Source organism: Staurois parvus, unplaced genomic scaffold, assembly GCF_062004578.1.
Source record: "Staurois parvus isolate SC_StPar_1 unplaced genomic scaffold, SC_StPar_1.0 ptg001207l, whole genome shotgun sequence".
NCBI classification, from domain to species: domain Eukaryota; kingdom Metazoa; phylum Chordata; class Amphibia; order Anura; family Ranidae; genus Staurois; species Staurois parvus.
The window spans coordinates 344,224-365,074 of NW_028319003.1; the positions used below are offsets into that span (position 1 = coordinate 344,224).

At 45.8% G+C, this 20,851-nt stretch overlaps 2 protein-coding genes across 5 annotated transcripts; both read left to right on the forward strand.

The window, feature by feature from the left end:
• The first annotated feature begins 942 nt into the window (after positions 1 to 942).
• LOC149438187 (uncharacterized) lies at positions 943 to 4,205 on the forward strand. Of its 4 annotated transcripts, none has more exons than XM_089660124.1 (6): positions 943 to 1,080; positions 1,198 to 1,572; positions 1,689 to 2,092; positions 2,182 to 2,409; positions 3,561 to 3,767; positions 3,874 to 4,205. In XM_089660124.1, exons 2-6 carry the CDS (start codon positions 1,251 to 1,253, stop codon positions 4,024 to 4,026), a joined length of 1,314 nt encoding a protein of 437 aa, XP_089516250.1. In that variant the 5' UTR covers positions 943 to 1,080; positions 1,198 to 1,250; the 3' UTR covers positions 4,027 to 4,205. The 4 variants fall into 4 exon arrangements, with proteins under 4 accessions (XP_089516250.1, XP_089516252.1, XP_089516254.1 ...); XM_089660126.1 differs by having other exon boundaries at positions 1,689 to 1,990; XM_089660128.1 differs by having other exon boundaries at positions 1,893 to 2,092.
• A 10,564-nt stretch (positions 4,206 to 14,769) lies between these two features.
• LOC149438188 (uncharacterized) lies at positions 14,770 to 17,474 on the forward strand. Its single transcript, XM_089660118.1, has one exon. It carries the CDS (start codon positions 14,846 to 14,848, stop codon positions 16,664 to 16,666), a length of 1,821 nt encoding a protein of 606 aa, XP_089516244.1. The 5' UTR covers positions 14,770 to 14,845; the 3' UTR covers positions 16,667 to 17,474.
• The last annotated feature ends 3,377 nt before the right edge of the window (positions 17,475 to 20,851 follow it).

Sequence of the window (20,851 nt, forward strand, 5' to 3'; positions counted from 1 at the left end):
TGACATTAAAACCGCTTCAAGTTGCTTCGACTTTTCACCGCGGTCGCGCCCCGTTTGTCGTATGCGCTACGTCTCGTCTGCTAGTGTCTCTTGACATTAAATTCTTTATAAACGGCCGCAGTCTCTTGGCATATCAGACAAACACAGCGATTCCGTATTTCAGGGAAAAAAAAATTCCTGGAAACGGCGGCCCTCACTGTCAACTTTCCTTTTTTTATTTCTAGTCGCCATTTTATAAATTGGCCAGAAGGGGAAGAGTGAATGGTGCAGCGGCAGAGTAACAACGTGGCCCTTCTGGAAATACGTTTCTGAGAGTCATATGGCAGGAATTACATTTTGGAGATCTGTTCCTTGTTCATAATTCTGCAGGATTCTGTTTCTGTGTGACCTTGGCAGGTGTAAGCTGAGTTGGCACGGTCAGACTCTCTGGTAGCAGCTCACACACTTCCACCACTCCACAGCGTCACAGATTCTGCTAGGGCCCGGCCTACCTCTGTCCAGCTCCCCGCATCCCAGCCCATGAAATGGCGGTCTGTCTCACACCCCAAATACAGCAGTCCCGCGGAGGAGGCCTCTGCTCGTCAGCCGGGAGGGGAAGAGACACTTCACGCTGGAAGCCCGGCCCTGACGTCACCGCCCTCTGTCGCTCCCAGCGCGCCGCAGTCAGGCATGTGCACTGCCCTCTGCTCTCAAGCAGACTGTCTGCCATAGAAGGGAGGGCCGTTGGAGGGCCACATTACACAGAGCAGGGAGGGCTGTTGGAGGGCCGTATTAAACCGACCCCCGGGCCGTAAATGGCCCGCGGGCCGGACTTTGGACATGCCTGCTGTAAGGTAATACAATGCAGGAATGGGTATTAGGGGACATTTCTCGGGGCTGCAGTTCCTCTGATCTCCACAAGATGGTGATCTCATTTCTACTAACCAGACAGGACTTCTCTAGAATACAGACAGGAAGTGATGTCAGGAACAGACAGGAAGTGATGTCAGGAACAGACAGGAAGTGATGTGGCATAAAGACAGGCTGTGCCATTCGGTGTTAATGAGATCGGAGACATTGCAGGAAGTAGCAGCAGAGGAGGTAATAAGATGTTATGTTCTATTTACACCCAGTAACCCCCCGTCATGTCCGTCCTCTTCCTCCATATTCATGTCTGTCCTCTTCCTCCATAGTCACTGTGACGTCTTTTATCTCCAGCAGATTATACACATCAATATTTAGAAGGACACAAGGACCTCTACAAGGACGTCATGATGGAGGACCACCAGAGAGGAGACAAGGACCTCTACAAGGACGTCATGATGAAGGACCACCAGAGAGGACACAAGGACCTCTACAAGGACGTCATGATGGAGGACCACCAGAGAGGACACAAGGACCTCTACAAGGATGTCATGATGGAGGACCACCAGAGAGGACACAAGGATCTCTACAAGGACGTCATGATGAAGGACCACCAGAGAGGACACAAGGACCTCTACAAGGACGTCATGATGGAGGACCACCGGAGAGGACACAAGGACCTCTACAAGGACGTCATGATGGACAATCAGCCGCCCCTCACATCACCGGGTAAGAGGAGACTTTATTGTAAAGGAGAGAGCAGTACGGAGGATCCACCTAGATCCCCCATCATCTGATAAACACATAGAAACAATGGATTCAGTCAGTGTGTGTGTTTCCTACAGATGGATCCAGTCATGGGAACCCACCAGAGAGATGTCCCCGTCCTCTGTATTCCCGGGATTCCACACAGGAAGGTCACACCATCCCTCCCCATCATCAGGTAGGTGGATCCAGTCATGGAAACCCACCAGAGAGATGTCCCCGTCCTCTGTATTCCCGGGATTCCACACAGGAAGGTCACACCATCCCTCACCATCCTCAGGAAGATGGATCCAGTCATGGGAACCCACCAGAGAGATGTCCCCGTCCTCTGTATTCCCGGGATTCCACACAGGAAGGTCACACCATCCCTCACCATCATCAGGTAGGTGGATCCTGTCATGGGAACCCACCAGAGAGATGTCCCCGTCCTCTGTATTCCCGGGATTCCACACAGGAAGGTCACACCATCCCTCACCATCCTCAGGTAGATGAGGAACAATCACTGATAGTATCATTAGGATCTGTACATTATCTGCATTGTTACCATTGATGGCATTTTTATTATATATTCAGAGTGGAAACCTGAGAGATTCTACAGTTGAAGTTAAAGAAGAGATAAAAGAGGAGGAGGATGAGGATGGGGGGATGGAGGAGTCAGAGATTCCAGAAGGACACAAAGATCTGTACCAGGACACCATGGTGGAGTCATCCAGCTACAGGAACCCCCCAGAGAGATGTCCCCGTCCTCTGTATTCCCGGGATTCCACACAGGAAGATCACACCATCCCTCACCATCATCAGGTAGGTGGATCCAGTCATGGGAACCCACCAGAGAGATGTCCCCGTCCTCTTTATTCCCGGGATTCCACACAGGTAGGTCACACCATCCCTCACCATCATCAGGTAGATTATTATTATACAGTATTTATATGGCGGCAGAAGGTTTGCTCAGCGCTGTACATTATAGTGAGGACAGAACATGAGACAATACAGTAACAATACAATACATGAGGGGTGCGAGGGCCCTGATCCTGGGAGCTTACAATCTAGGAGGGAGGGGGTAGTGGTACAGGAGGAATAGCTGTGGGGGATGGAGTGGTAGGAGGAGTGGAGGAGATCGGCTGTTAGGTGAGGGTGGGGTAGGCTTCCCTGAAGAGATGGGTTTTCAGGGTGCGCCTGAAGGTGAGGAGGGTAGGGGACAGTCTGATGGGTTGGGGTAGGGAGTTCCGGAGGATGGGGGAAGTACTGGAGAAGTCCTGCAGTCGGGCGTGGGAGGAGGAGACCAGGGAGCTAGAAAGTAGGAGGTCTTGTGAGGAGCGAAGATTACGGGTTGGGTGGTATTTGGGTATCAGGTCGGTGAGGTAGTTTGGGGCGGAGTTATGAATGGCTTTGTATGTCAGAAGGGGGGTGGAGGACACTGAGTGGAGGCCAGTGGAGGGAATGACAGAGGGGGGTGGAGGGAATGACGGGGGTGGAGGACACTGAGTGGAGGCCAGTGGAGGGAATGACAGAGGGGGGTGGCAGAAGCAGAGCAGTTGGAGAGGTGGATGAGTGGCCGCTGAGTTCAGGATAGACTGAAGCGGGGATAGTCTGTGATGAGGGATGGCCGGTGGTGCGGGATGGCCGGTGAGGAGGGGTGGCCGGTGAGGAGGGGTGGCCGGTGAGGAGGGGTGGCCGGTGAGGAGGGGTGGCCGGTGAGGAGGGGTGGCCGGTGAGGAGGGATGGCCGGTGAGGAGGGGTGGCCGGTGAGGAGGGATGGCCGGTGAGGAGGGGAGGCCGGTGAGGAGGGGTGGCCGGTGAGGAGGGGTGGCCGGTGAGGAGGTCGGCCGGTGAGGAGGCAGTTGCAGTAGTCCACACGTGGGATGATAATGGGGTAGATGATGACAATTATTGGTAGGTGGGATTTATACTCGGCATGTTTGTTACAATGAATGTTTTATTATATCTCTCAGAGTGGAATCCTCGGGGATGAGAATATTGATGGTAAAGAAGAGTATAAAGAGGAGGATGAGGAGGATGGAGTGATGGAGGAGTTTTCAGAAGGACACAAGGAGATGATGGAGCCACCTAATACCAGGAAGCCACCAGAGAGATGTCCCCGTCCTCTGTATTCCCGGGATTCCACACAGGAAGGTCACACCATCCCTCCCCATTGCAAGGTTGGTGGGATGGAGCATCTAGAACATGGACTCATACAGACAATGTGTGGAGTTTCTGTGACCTTCTATCTTCCAGATGATATTTCCTCTCCTTCTCTTGATGTAGAGTGGAGATCCAATCGATATAGAATTTGAGGTGAAAGCAGAAGAAGAAGAGGCGTATGTGAGGGATGATCAGCAGTCTATGGAGGAGGATGGAATAACGGGGACATTTATAGAGGAGGACACTCCTACAGAGATCAGCACAGGTGGGTCATGAACACCAAATCCATTCCTCCACCCATACTGCTCACTGATTGGTCCAGAGTAGGGCGGGGGCGGGGTGATATCAGCCTGTAATACATCAGAAGAAACAATGCCGTCCCGATTGATCCGGTAAACGTATCTGGATTATATCTGCGACTCACTTCAATAAAAGCGTGGATTGTAAACCTGAAATACTGGAACTCAGGAAAAATGGCGGCTGACTGGCGCATTACCGCCTACAAAGTGGTTCCTTCCATCCCATGCGGAGTCATGTGACCTACAAACCTTCAATGCCATGTTGTATGTATTAGATCACACGGGTCATAGAAAGGTTGTCATTCACATGGTGGACGTGCTGTAATCATAGAGACATCAAAGAATTCAAATGAAAGAACGTTCAGCGTCTTCAAAAATGGTTGTATTTTTATTTATTTAATTCAGGTATTTGTATATCGCCGTCCATGTACATTCTCATCAGACCCCGCCCCCGAGGAGTGTACAATCTAAGGTCCCTAACTCTCATTCATACATTCACATCTCACCCCGCCCCCTAGGAGCATACAATCTAAGGTCCCTAACTCACATTCACATCAGTCCCCGCCCCCGAAGAGTGTACAATCTAAAGTCCCTAACTCCCATTCATACATTCACATCAGTCCCCCCCCCCCCCCCGAGGAGCGTACAATCTAAGGTCCCTAACTCACATTCACATCAGTCCCCGCCCCCGAGGAGAGTACAATCTAAGGTCCCTAACTCACATTCATACATTCTCATCAGACCCCGCCCCCGAGGAGCGTACAATCTAAGGTCCCTAACTCACATTCATACATACACATCAGTCCCCGCCCCCGAGGAGCGTACAATCTAAGGTCCCTAACTCACATTCATACATGCTCATCAGTCCCTGCCCCCGAGGAGAGTACAATCAAAGGTCCCTAACTCACATTCATACATACAGTTGTGTCCAAAATTATTCAACCCCCACTGAAATTGAGTGTTTTGGCCAGTTTGACATTGCTTTTGATCATTCAGTCATCTTGCTTACATTTACATTAAAGAGGCACTTGTAGGTCAGACAAATATAACATAACAGTTATAATGAAATAACCACAAATGTCTTTTCTGTGCTCACAGCATTATCAGTTTTATTCAACCCCCAAGTGACATTCAATCTTAGTACTTAGTACAGCATCCTTTTACAGTTATAACAGCTTTTAAACGTGAAGCATAGCTTGACACAAGTGTCTTGCAGCGATCTACGGGTATCTTCGCCCATTCTTCATGGGCAAAGGCCTCCAGTTCAGTCACATTCTTAGGCTTGCGCACTGCAACTGCTTTCTTTAAGTCCCACCAGAGGTTCTCAATCGGATTTAAGTCTGGTGACTGCGATGGCCACTCCAAAATGTTCCAGCCTTTCCTCTGCAACCATGCTCTAGTGGACTTGGAGGTATGCTTGGGATCATTGTCCTGTTGAAAGGTCCAACGTCTCCCAAGCCTCAGGTGTGTGACGGACTGCATCACGTTTCCATCCAATATCTCCTGGTACTGAAGAGAATTCATGGTACCTTGCACACGCTGAAGCTTCCCTGTACCTGCAGAAGCAAAACAGCCCCAAAGCATGATTGACCCTCCACCATGCTTCACAGTAGGCAAGGTGTTCTTTTCATCATAGGCCTTGTTCTTCCTCCTCCAAACATAGCGTTGATCCATGGGCCCAAACAGTTCTAATTTTGTTTCATCAGTCCACAGAACACTATCCCACAACTTTTGTGGTTTGTCCACATGGCTTTTGGCATACTGCAGTCGACTCTTCTTATTCTTTGGAGACAGCAAGGGGGTACGCCTGGGAGTTCTGGCACGGAGGCCTTCATTACGCAGTGTGCGTCTTATTGTCTGGGCTGAAACTTCTGTACCCACATCTGACAAATCTTTTCTCAGTTCCTCAGCAGTCACACGGGGACTTCTCTCCACTCTACGCTTCAGGTAGCGCACAGCAGTCGAAGTCAGCATCTTCTTTCTGCCACGACCAGGTAGCGTTTCAACAGTGCCCTTTGCCTTGAATTTGCGAATGATGCTTCCTAAGGTGTCTCTTGGTATGTTTAACATCTTTGCAATCTTCTTATAGCCATTGCCCTTCCTGTGAAGAGAAATCACCTCTTCTCTTGTCTTCCTGGACCATTCTCTTGCCTTCACCATGTTTGTAACCACACCAGTAAATGTCTAGAAGGAGCTGAGTATCACAGTCATTTTAAAGCTGCCTAATTGGTGCTTATTATGCTTGATTGCTGCTCGGTGACATCCACAGGTGTTTTCAATACCTGATGGAAAGCACCTGTATGAACCTCTGTTCTTCAGAGTGGTAGTCTTTAAGGGGTTGAATAATTGTGGCAATGAAGAAACCACATAAGAACCATTTACTACTGTATTACATAAACAATTGATGTCATTTTAGTTGCATTTGGGTAGTTACAACGTCCTTGTAGGATTTGATTCTGAATACAATTCCAAATGTACACTATAGTCCCTAAACCCCTTTACAGCATTGGGGGTTGAATAATTTTGGACACAACTGTACACATACTAGGGACAATTTAGACAGGAGCTAATTAACCTCCCAGCATGTCTTTGGAGTGCGGGAGGAAACCGGAGTACCCGGAGCAAACCCACACAGGCACAGGGAGAACATGCAGACTCCAGGCAGGTGGTGTTGTGGTTGGGATTGGAACCAGCGCCCCGAGTACTGCCAGGGGGAAGTGCTGAGCACTCAGCCGCTGTATGGGAAGAATTGGTCGGTATGAGGCAATGGAGGGCCCTGCAGACATCAGCAGGAACATCCCATATACTGCATCCTAGTGAAGAGAGATTCTTCTTGGATTGTTCCTTCATAAATAACACCATCCAACTGGATGAACTCCGAGGGATGAAATCCTGGAAAATGATGAATGTCACTCCATTCCCCAGAAGGGACGCACATACTCCGCCATGTATGGCTCTCCTCTACCTTCTCATTGGCTGTGCCATCATCCATCTACAATGGATAGGAAACCTTCCTGGGGAATCCCCCCAATCAGAAATGAATCCACAATAAGAAGTGATTGGAAACGTGAAGAGTGACCATCGGAGATCAGTGATCCTGGAATATGTGCAGGAAGAAGAAATGATGGAAATGAGCAGAGAAGACATTCCTTGTCCCTGAGAATGTGACGTGAGGTCCCAGTATTGTGACTAGGGAGGTGAAGGTCCAGGATCTTCTATATGGGAGGTGCAGAAAGTCATGCAGACATCACCATCCCATCATGGAATCCCCATCTAGGGGGTCCACACATGGCTCTTATTAGAGGCTCAGTGCGCTTCCTCTAGGGGTGTATGAGACCTGCGTCCCGTATCACTGACCGTATACAACATAGTATATACTATATACCACCTAGAGCCCAAACATTTCCCTCACACTCGGGCTGCAGGCAGAACAACCAACGTTCCCGATTCCCATCTAAAGTCACTCAGCCAATCAGACTGTTACTGGCCACCGGAGGAAGTGAGCCGTGTCTCTGAAATCACCCAAAAGACTCCTTAGAACGGTTGCCTCGTCATATTCTAGATTGCCTCGTGCTCATCCAAGATGGAGCTGCATCTCATGCCTCTTCCCTCCTCGTGGATACCGCACCCTATGAAGACGCCCAGCGTGATGACGTCGTATCCCGTTTCCCTGCATTCATCATTTTTCCATGATTTCATCCCTCGGAGGTAATACATACAACATGGCATTGAAGGTTTGTAGGTCACATGACTCCGCATGGGATGGAATGAAGCACTTTGTAGGCGGTAATGCACCAGTCAGCCGCCATTTGTTCTATGTTCAGCCTGTAATCCCGGGTCACTTCCCTGAGCTGTGTCCCCCGTCCTGTATTCCTGGATTTCTCTCCCATAATCTTCCTTCTCTGTAATCTGCTGGCTGTGCCGGGTGGAGGGATATGTCTGGAGTGTCTCAGCCCCAAGTCACTGAGTGCAGTCTCAGGAGATGGGAGGCAGCGGTGTGGGACCTACATAGTTACATAGTTAGTCTGGCTGAAAAAAGACATCCATCTAGTTGTACCATTAATAATAAAAGTTATAATCCGACACCCACAGCTGATCCACCAGAAGGCAAAACCCAGCAAAGCACGATCCGATCTCCTCCTGCAGGGGAAACATTCCTCCCTGACCCCCCCGAGAGGCAATCGGATATTCCCGGGATCAACTTTCCCTATAAATGTTATATCCAGTTATATTCTGTGTATCCGAGAAAGGATCCAGGACTTTCCTCCAGCAATCCCCCCTTATGTATTATACATGGAGATCATATCCCCCCTTATGGATTATACATGGAGATCATATCCCCCCCTTATGTAATATACATGGAGATCATATCCCCCCCTTATATATTATACATGGAGATCATATCCCCCTTATGTATTATACATGGAGATCATATCCCCCCCTTATGTATTATACATGGAGATCATATCCCCCCTTATGTATTATACATGGAGATCATATCCCCCTTATGTATTATACATGGAGATCATATCCCCCCCTTATGTATTATACATGGAGATCATATCCCCCCTTATGTATTATACATGGAGATCATATCCCCCCCTTATGTATTATACATGGAGATCATATCCCCCCTTATGTATTATACATGGTGATCATATCCCCCCCCCCCTTATGTATTATACATGGAGATCATATCCCCCCTTATGTATTATACATGGAGATCATATCCCCCCTTATGTATTATACGTGGAAATCATATCCCCCCTTATGTATTATACGTAAAGATCATATCCCCCCTTATGTATTATACATGGAGATCATATCCCCCCTTATGTATTATACATGGAGATCATATCCCCCCCTTATGTATTATACATGGAGATCATATCCCCCCCTTATGTATTATACATGGAGATCATATCCCCCCTTATGTATTATACATGGTGATCATATCCCCCCCCCCCTTATGTATTATACATGGAGATCATATCCCCCTTATGTATTATACGTGGAAATCATATCCCCCCTTATGTATTATACGTGGAAATCATATCCCCCCTTATGTATTATACGTAAAGATCATATCCCCCCTTATGTATTATACGTGGAGATTATATCCCCCCCTTATGTATTATACGTGGAGATCATATCCCCCCTTATGTATTATACGTGGAGATCATATCCCCCCTTATGTATTATACGTGGAGATTATATCCCCCCCTTATGTATTATACGTGGAGATCATATCCCCCCTTATGTATTATACGTGGAGATCATATCCCCCCTTATGTATTATACGTGGAGATCATATCCCCCCCTTATGTATTATACGTGGAGATCATATCCCCCCCTTATGTATTATACATGGAGATCATATCCCCCTTATGTATTATACACGGAGATCATATCCCCCTTATGTATTATACACGGAGATCATATCCCCCCCTTATGTATTATACATGGAGATCATATCCCCCTTATGTATTATACGTGGAGATCATATCCCCCCCTTATGTATTATACATGGAGATCATATCCCCCTTATGTATTATACACGGAGATCATATCCCCCTTATGTATTATACACGGAGATCATATCCCCCCCTTATGTATTATACATGGAGATCATATCCCCCTTATGTATTATACATGGAGATCATATCCCCCCTTATGTATTATACATGGAGATCATATCCCCCCTTATATATTATACACGGAGATCATATCCCCCCCCTTATGTATTATACACGGAGATCATATCCCCCCTTATGTATTATACACGGAGATCATATCCCCCCTTATGTATTAAACACGGAGATCATATCCCCCCTTATGTATTAAACACGGAGATCATATCCCCCCTTATGTATTATACATGGAGATCATATCCCCCCCTTATGTATTATATATGGAGATCATATCCCCCCCCTTATGTATTATACATGGAGATCATATCCCCCCCTTATGTATTATACATGGAGATCATATCCCCCTTATGTATTATACATGGAGATCATATCCCCCCTTATGTATTATACATGGAGATCATATCCCCCCCTTATGTATTATACATGGAGATCATATCCCCCCTTATGTATTATACATGGAGATCATATCCCCCCCTTATGTATTATACATGGAGATCATATCCCCCCCTTATGTATTATACATGGAGATCATATCCCCCCCTTATGTATTATACATGGAGATCATATCCCCCCCTTATGTATTATACATGGAGATCATATCCCCCCCTTATGTATTATACATGGAGATCATATCCCCCCTTATGTATTATACATGGAGATCATATCCCCCCTTATGTATTATACATGGAGATCATATCCCCCCCTTATGTATTATACATGGAGATCATATCCCCCCCTTATGTATTATACATGGAGATCATATCCCCCCCTTATGTATTATACATGGAGATCATATCCCCCCCTTATGTATTATACATGGAGATCATATCCCCCCCTTATGTATTATACATGGAGATCATATCCCCCCCTTATGTATTATACATGGAGATCATATCCCCCCTTATGTATTATACACGGAGATCATATCCCCCCTTATGTATTATACACGGAGATCATATCCCCCCTTATGTATTATACACGGAGATCATATCCCCCTTATGTATTATACACGGAGATCATATCCCCCCCTTATGTATTATACACGGAGATCATATCCCCCCTTATGTATTATACATGGAGATCATATCCCCCCTTATGTATTATACATGGAGATCATATCCCCCCTTATGTATTATACATGGAGATCATATCCCCCTTATGTATTATACATGGAGATCATATCCCCCCTTATGTATTATACATGGAGATCATATCCCCCCCTTATGTATTATACATGGTGATCATATCCCCCCCTTATGTATTATACATGGAGATCATATCCCCCCTTATGTATTATACATGGTGATCATATCCCCCTTATGTATTATACATGGAGATCATATCCCCCCTTATGTATTATACATGGAGATCATATCCCCCCCTTATGTATTATACATGGTGATCATATCCCCCCTTATGTATTATACATGGAGATCATATCCCCCCTTATGTATTATACATGGTGATCATATCCCCCCTTATGTATTATACATGGAGATCATATCCCCCCCTTATGTATTATACATGGAGATCATATCCCCCCCTTATGTATTATACATGGAGATCATATCCCCCTTATGTATTATACATGGAGATCATATCCCCCTTATGTATTATACATGGAGATCATATCCCCCCCTTATGTATTATACATGGAGATCATATCCCCCCCTTATGTATTATACATGGTGATCATATCCCCCCCTTATGTATTATACATGGAGATCATATCCCCCCCTTATGTATTATACATGGAGATCATATCCCCCCCTTATGTATTATACATGGAGATCATATCCCCCCTTATGTATTATACATGGAGATCATATCCCCCCCTTATGTATTATACATGGAGATCATATCCCCCTTATGTATTATACATGGAGATCATATCCCCCCTTATGTATTATACATGGAGATCATATCCCCCCCTTATGTATTATACATGGAGATCATATCCCCCCCTTATGTATTATACATGGAGATCATATCCCCCCCTTATGTATTATACATGGAGATCATATCCCCCCCTTATGTATTATACATGGAGATCATATCCCCCTTATGTATTATACATGGAGATCATATCCCCCCCTTATGTATTATACATGGAGATCATATCCCCCCCTTATGTATTATACATGGAGATCATATCCCCCCCTTATGTATTATACATGGTGATCATATCCCCCCCTTATGTATTATACATGGTGATCATATCCCCCCCTTATGTATTATACATGGAGATCATATCCCCCCTTATGTATTATACATGGAGATCATATCCCCCCCTTATGTATTATACATGGAGATCATATCCCCCCTTATGTATTATACATGGAGATCATATCCCCCCCCTTATGTATTATACATGGAGATCATATCCCCCCCCTTATGTATTATACATGGAGATCATATCCCCCCCTTATGTATTATACATGGAGATCATATCCCCCCTTATGTATTATACATGGAGATCATATCCCCCCCTTATGTATTATACATGGAGATCATATCCCCCCCCTTATGTATTATACATGGAGATCATATCCCCCTTATGTATTATACATGGAGATCATATCCCCCCCTTATGTATTATACATGGAGATCATATCCCCCCTTATGTATTATACATGGAGATCATATCCCCCTTATGTATTGGGATTTTTAATATCAGACCCTATATTGTTTATAAATATATTAATAATTTGTGGTCCCAACACTGCACCTTTGGGTACCCCACTAATGACACTGACCCTTGGGGTACCCCACTGACACCCCCAGACCATGCAATGTATGAATCATTAACCACTACTCTCTGAATACGATCTTTCAGCCAGTTTTCTATCCATTTATATTCAGATTTTTCCAGCCCATAGACTTTACCTTATACATTAGCCGTGTGTGGGGAACTGTGTCCAAGTGTACCACATCCACCGCCACCCCTCTGTCTGAGTGTGCCACGTCCGCCGCCACCCCTCTGTCTGAGTGTGCCACGTCCGCCGCCACCCCTCTGTCCGAGTGTGCCACGTCCGCCGCCACCCCTCTGTCCGAGTGTGCCACGTCCGCCGCCACCCCTCTGTCCGAGTGTGCCACGTCCGCCGCCACCCCTCTGTCCGAGTGTGCCACGTCCGCCGCCACCCCTCTGTCCGAGTGTGCCACGTCCGCCGCCACCCCTCTGTCCGAGTGCGCCACGTCCACAGCCACCCCTCTGTCCAAGGATTTGCTCACCTCCAATCTAACCGGTTTCATGATGGTTTAATCCCAGCTCACCTCTACATGTTGTCTACAGTAAACATTTCAGCTTCCACTGATTACAGAATACTAATACTGAGAGTCCTGACCCTTATACTATATAACTTGTACATTACATACTCCTGACCCCTGCACTATATACTCTATGTTGTACATTCCATACTCCTGACCCCTGCACTATATACTCTATGTTGTACATTATATACTCCTGACCCCTGCACTATATACTCTATGTTGTACATTATATACTCCTGACCCCTGCACTATATACTCTATGTTGTACATTACATCCTCCTGACCCCTGCACTATATACTCTATGTTGTACATTACATACTCCTGACCCCTGCACTATATACTCTATGTTGTACATTACATACTCCTGACCCCTGCACTATATACTCTGTGTTGTACATTACATCCTCCTGACCCCTGCACTATATACTCTGTGTTGTACATTACATCCTCCTGACCCCTGCACTATATACTCCGTGTTGTACATTACATCCTCCTGACCCCTGCACTATATACTCCGTGTTGTACATTACATCCTCCTGACCCCTGCACTATATACACTCTATGTTGTACATTACATACTCCTGACCCCTGCATTATATACTCTATGTTGTACATTACATCCTCCTGACCCCTGCACTATATACTCTATGTTGTACATTACATCCTCCTGACCCCTGCACTATATACTCTATGTTGTACATTACATCCTCCTGACCCCTGCACTATATACTCTGTGTTGTACATTACATACTCCTGACCCCTGCACTATATACTCTGTGTTGTACATTACATACTCCTGACCCCTGCACTATATACTCTGTGTTGTACATTACATACTCCTGACCCCTGCACTATATACTCCGTGTTGTACATTACATACTCCTGACCCCTGCTCTCCCCCCACTGCTATATATACACATAATATGTCTTCTCCTCTGTTCCCCCTATTTCCTCCCAGCTGGACATTTTATATCAGATGATGTGATTGGAGATAATAATGTGATAACATCCTCCAACCAGAAAGTGATAATGAGGGAGGAGTCAATACCCCAATGATGGTGGTCTTCAGGATGAGGGAGGAGTCAATACCCCAATGATGGTGGTGTTCAGGGTCAGGATGAGGGAGGAGATTTCCCAATGATGGTGGTCTTCAGGATGAGGGAGGAGTCAGTATCCCAATGATGGTGGTCTTCAGGATGAGTGAGGAGTCAATACCCCAATGATGGTGGTCTTCAGGGTCAGGATGGGGGAGGAGTCAATACCCCAATGATGGTGGTCTTCAGGATGAGGGAGGAGTCAATACCCCAATGATGGTGGTCCTCAGGATGGGGGAGGAGTCAATACCCCAATGATGGTGGTCTTCAGGATGAGGGAGGAGTCAATACCCCAATGATGGTGGTCTTCAGGATGAGGGAGGAGTCAATACCCCAATGATGGTGGTCTTCAGGATCAGTCCAGTCTTCATCTTGGTTGTTCGCCCCCCATCCTCACTCTCTGACCTCTGGTGGGGCTCAGCCCCGCTGTTCTTCATGACTAAATCATGGAGTAAATCAGGAAGTGCAGTACTTCTTGTGTTGGGAAGATGGCGATGAGTGATAGAGGGGGTGGGGACCCTCGTCCTATAATCCCCTCATCACTGTCCCTCCTATAAAAGACAGTTCTGGTTGTTTCCTCACTCTCTGACTAAGGTCCATGAATAAAGAAATGACCTGGTAGGAGATCAGAGGAGCCATTTCCTAGTTCCCTTGAGGGTGGAATTGTAAGCTCCTCCGAGACCAAGCTGCCTGATGTGGGCGGAGTCTTGGTTTGGGGGAACCAATCAGCTCCTGTCTAGTAATCCTCTTTGTCTTTGTATTTTAGTCCATGGCCGGGAGATGAGGAAAACCTCCGAGGATTGTCTCACTTTGTCTCCAGACTGGAAAGTAGAAGATGAGGACATCACACAGTATAGTCCAGGAGAAAACCCGGCTCCCTCCAATGTCCATCCGGCACCACCCAGTGTAGATGGACCATCGGATTCCTCGTATCCTGAGGAACCTCAGACTGTGCGGGACCGGGCCGGCCTTCCAACAGAGAAGAGGTTCTCCTGTCCTGAGTGCGGGAAATGTTTCCAATATAAATCTGGTCTTAATAGGCATGAAAGATCTCACTCGAGGGAGAAGCCACATTCCTGTCCTGAGTGCGGGAAATGTTTCCATTATAAATCCAGTCTTAATGAGCATATAAACTCTCACACGGGGGAGAAGCCATATTCCTGTACTGAGTGCGGGAAATGTTTCCAATCTAAATCTAAACTTAATGTGCATATAAGATGTCATAGGGAGGAAAAGCCGTATTCCTGTCCGGAGTGCGGGAAATGTTTCCATTATAAATCCGGTCTTAATGAGCATATAAGATGTCACACGGGGGAGAAGCCTTATTCCTGTCCTGAGTGCGGGAAATGTTTCGGATCTTCATCTAAACTTAATCTTCATGAAAGATCTCACACAGGGGAGAAGCCGTATTCCTGTCCTGAGTGCGGGAAATGTTTCCGTTCTTCATCTAAACTTAATGCTCATAAAAGATCTCACACGGGAGAGAAGCCGTATTCCTGTTCTGAGTGCGGGAAATGTTTTGTAGAAAAATCTTTACTTATCATACATCAAAGATCTCACACGGGGGAGAAGCCATATTCCTGTCCTGAGTGCGGGAAATGTTATTCAGCGAAGTCATCTCTTTACAAACATCAGAGATCTCACACGGGGGTGAAGCCATTTTCCTGTTCTGAGTGCGGGAAATGTTTTTCAGCGCAGTCCTCTCTTTACATACATCAGAGATCTCACACGGGGGAGAAGCCATTTTCCTGTCCGGAGTGTGGAAAGTGCTTTTCAGATAAGTCCCATCTTTGCACACATTGGCGATCTCACACGGGGGAAAAGCCGTATTCTTGTCCTGAGTGCGGGAAATGTTTCCAATCTAAATCTCAACTTAGTAGGCATAAAACATCTCACACGGGGGAGAAACCATATTCCTGTCCTGAGTGTGGGAAATGTTTTGTAGAAAAATCAGCACTTATCATACATCAGAGGTCTCACACAGGGGAGAAGCCGTATTTATGTCATGAGTGTGGGAAATGTTTCCAATCTAAAGCTGAACTTAGTAGGCATAAAAGATCTCACATGGAGGAGAAGCCGTATTCCTGTCCTGTGTGCGGGAAATGTTTCCAATCTAAATCTACACTTAGTAGGCATAAAAGATCTCACATGGAGGAGAAGCCGTATTCCTGTCCTGAGTGCGGGAAAAGTTTTGTAGAAAAATCAACACTTATCATACATCAGAGGTCTCACACGGGGGAGAAGCCATATTCCTGTCCTGAGTGCGGGAAATGTTTCCAATCTAAAGCTAAACTTAGTATGCATAAAAGATCTCACATGAGGGAGAAGCTGTATTCCTGTCCTGAGTGCGGGAAATGTTTTATAGTAAAATCAATACTTCTCATACATCAGAGATCTCACACGGGGGAGAAGCCATATTCCTGTTCTGAGTGCGGGAAATGTTTTTCCTATAAATCCTATATCTCCAGACATCAGAGATCTCACACGGGAGAGAAGCCGTATTCCTGTCCTGAGTGCGGGAAATGTTTTTCACAGTCGTCCGGTCTTTCCAAACATCAGAGATCTCACACGAGGGAGAAGCCGTATTCCTGTCCTGAGTGAGGGAAATGTTCCTCACTGAAGTCCTGTCTTCCTGTACATCAGGGATTATATCGTGGTAGACAGATCAGACCGGGGTCAGTCCTTATTGGGGGGCGGAATGGGGAAAGATGGGGGAGGGCTATGGCAGATGGTAAGAAGGTTCCCATGTTACAACCAGTGGAATTGGTACCATTTGTATGAAAATAAAAAATACACAAAATCTGTGTGAGCAAGGTGTCAGTGAATGAAGGAGGTGTCAGTGAATGAAGGAGGTGTCAGTGAATGGAGGAGATGTCAGTAAATGGTGTCAATGAAGGAGGTGTCAATGAATGAAGGAGGTGTCAGTGAATGGAGGAGATGTCAGTAAATGGTGTCAATGAAGGAGGTGTCAATGAATGAAGGAGGTGTCAATGAATGAAGGAGGTGTCAGTGAATGAAGGAGGTGTCAGTGAATGAAGGAGGTGTCAGTGAATGAAGGAGGTGTCAGTGAATGGACAGGTGTCAGTGAATGAAGGAGGTGTCAGTGAATGAAGGAGGTGTCAGTGAATGAAGGAGGTGTCAGTGAATGGACAGGTGTCGGTGAATAAAGGAGGTGTCAGTGAATGAAGGAGATGTCAGTGAATGGACAAGGTGTCAGTGAATGGACAAGGTGTCATTGCCGATTTCTGGCTTGCTCCAGCCGCAGGGTGACGTGTTATTCTGTCTTTTGTTCCCTTTTATAGTAATCGGTCATTTGTGGGTCTTCTTATATCTTTGTATTTCTGTAACTTGTTATATTTGTACATATTTTATGCTCCGCCCACTTTGGGAAATTAAATCTTAAAATGAATTAGTGACTTCTGTGTATTTAAGCTCGAGGTCATATCTCCGGAGATATTAGATTGGAGAGATTGGATTTAAGAGATTCGATTGGAGAGATTAGATTGGAGAGATTCGATTGGAGAGATTAGATTGGAGGGATTAGATTGGAGAGATTAGATTGGGGAGATTAGATTGGAGAGACTAGATTGGAGAGATTGGATTGGAGGGATTAGATTGGAGAGATTAGATTGGAGAGATGAGATTGGAGAGATTGGATTTAAGAGATTCGATTGGAGAGATTAGATTGGAGATATTAGATTGGAGAGATTGGATTTAAGAGATTAGATTGGAGAGACTAGATCGGGGAGATTAGATTGGAGAGATTAGATCGGGGAGATTAGATTGGAGAGATTAGATTGGAGAGATGAGATTGGAGAGATTAGATTGGAGAGATTAGATTGGAGAGATTAGATTGGAGAGATTAGATTGGAGAGATTAGATCGGGGAGATTAGATTGGAGAGATTAGATTGGAGAGATTAGATTGGAGAGACTAGATTGGAGAGATTAGATTGGAGATATTAGATTGGAGATATTAGATTGGAGAGATTGGATTTAAGAGATTCGATTGGAGAGATTAGATTGGAGGGATTAGATTGGAGAGATTAGATCGGGGAGATTAGATTGGAGAGACTAGATTGGAGAGATTAGATCGGGGAGATTAGATTGGAGGGATTAGATTGGAGAGATGAGATTGGAGAGACTAGATCGGGGAGATTAGATTGGAGAGATTAGATTGGAGAGATTAGATTGGAGAGATTAGATTGGAGAGATTAGATTGAGGAGATTAGATTGGAGAGATTAGATTGAGGAGATTAGATTGGAGAGATGAGATTGGAGAGATTAGATTGGAGGGATTAGATTGGAGGGATTAGATTGGAGGGATTAGATTGGAGAGATGAGATCGGGGAGATTAGATCGGAGAGATGAGATCGGAGGGATTAGATTGGAGGGATTAGATTGGAGGGATTAGATTGGAGAGATGAGATTGGAGAGATTAGATTGGAGAGATTAGATTGGGGAGATTAGATTGGAGAGATGAGATTGGAGAGATTAGATTGGAGAGATTAGATTGGGGAGATTAGATTGGAGAGACTAGATTGGAGGGATTAGATTGGAGAGATGAGATTGGAGAGATTAGATTGGAGAGATTAGATTGGAGAGATTAGATTGGAGAGATTAGATTGGGGAGATTAGATTGGAGAGATTAGATTGGAGAGATTGGAGAGATTAGATTGGAGAGATTAGATTGGGGAGATTAGATTGGAGAGATTAGATTGGGGAGATTAGATTGAGGAGATTAGATTGGAGGGATTAGATTGAGGAGATTAGATTGAGGAGATTAGATTGGAGGGATTAGATTGAGGAGATTAGATTGGAGAGATTAGATTGAGGAGATTAGATTGGAGGGATTAGATTGGAGAGATTAGATTGGGGAGATTAGATTGGAGAGATTAGATTGGAGAGATTGGAGAGATTAGATTGGAGAGATTAGATTGGGGAGATTAGATTGGAGAGATTAGATTGGGGAGATTAGATTGAGGAGATTAGATTGGAGGGATTAGATTGAGGAGATTAGATTGAGGAGATTAGATTGGAGGGATTAGATTGGAGAGATTAGATTGGAGAGATTAGATTGGGGAGATTAGATTGGAGAGATTAGATTGGGGAGATTAGATTGAGGAGATTAGATTGGAGGGATTAGATTGAGGAGATTAGATTGGAGAGATTAGATTGAGGAGATTAGATTGGAGGGATTAGATTGAGGAGATTAGATTGGAGAGATTAGATTGGAGAGATTAGATTGGAGAGATTAGATTGGAGAGATTAGATTGGAGAGATTAGATCGGGGAGATTAGATTGGAGAGATTAGATTGGAGAGATTAGATTGGAGAGATTAGATCGGGGAGATTCGATTGGAGAGATCAGATCGGAGAGAAGAGATTGGAGAGATTAGATTGGAGAGATTAGATTGAGGAGATTAGATTGGAGAGATTAGATTGGAGAGATTAGATTGGAGAGATTAGATCGGGGAGATGAGATCGCAGAGATTCGATTGGAGAGATCAGATCGGAGAGAAGAGATTGGAGAGATTAGATTGGAGGGATTAGATTGGGTTATATTGTATTATATTTTAGTGCCTTTAAACGCTCGGTTAAGCTCATTGCCAATCTGTATGCAACTGCACTGTGTGTGGGCAGATTGTGTGCAGATTGTAAAGGTAACAGATCTGCCAGACGGAGATCTGTGTGTGTGTGGTGTCTCAACAGACCGTTCTGCGGATAAACTGTTGGGTGGTGGCAGGCTACCTTTGTGGTGCGTCTGGTGTGGGGGAGGGGTGTGGGGGAGGGGTGCGTCTGGTGTGGGGGTGTGTGGACAGTGGAAGGGTGACAACACCGGGGTTCAAGCTAGGATAGCTGAAGGGACCTTTAGAAGGGTGTGTGATTACTAAGCTGGTCCTCAACTCTAATCAGGGCACCAGATTGTATGTAAGATCGTATCTGCCAGTGTGTGGTCAGCCATCTGGATTGGAGTGGAGTCTCCCTCTGGTGGTGGGCAGAGGTAGTGCGGGCTGTGAAAGGTATCACGGCTGATCTTATATACGGTCTGAGATATTTAAGTGTAAATCCCTTTATTCCCCCTCTTTATCACCCTGTCGCGGCCGCACGCATGCGTCACGGTTAGCTAGTCGCTGTGGGCGTGGCGTGTGGGGGACACGTGACAGGGGGATCGTTTAACGGATCCTTGACAGAAGGTTTGGTGAATGAAGAGAACTAGGATTGGATTGGTATTGCTGAATCTTGGCTTCATTCCTCACATGACTGGGCCATTCATATTCCTGGCTAGGTTCTCTTTCGGAGAGACGAGGGGAATAGAAAAGGGGGTGGAGTCTGTCTGGAAAGGGGGTGGAGTCTGGAAGAAGAAAGGGGGTGGAGTCTGGAATAGGAAAGGGGTGGAGTCTGTCTGGAATAGGAAAGGGGGTGGAGTCTGTCTGGAAAGGGGTGAAGTCTGTCTGGAATAGGAAAGGGGGTGGAGTCTGTCTGGAATAGGAAAGGGGGTGGAGTCTGTCTGGAATAGGAAAGGGGGTGGAGTCTGTCTGAAATAGGAAAGGGGGTGGAGTCTGTCTGAAATAGGAAAGGGGGTGGAGTCTGTCTGGAAAGGGGTGAAGTCTGTCTGGAATAGGAAAGGGGGTGGAGTCTGTCTGGAATAGGAAAGGGGGTGGAGTCTGTCTGAAATAGGAAAGGGGGTGGAGTCTGTCTGGAAAGGGGTGAAGTCTGTCTGGAATAGGAAAGGGGGTGGAGTCTGTCTGGAATAGGAAAGGGGGTGGAGTCTGTCTGAAATAGGAA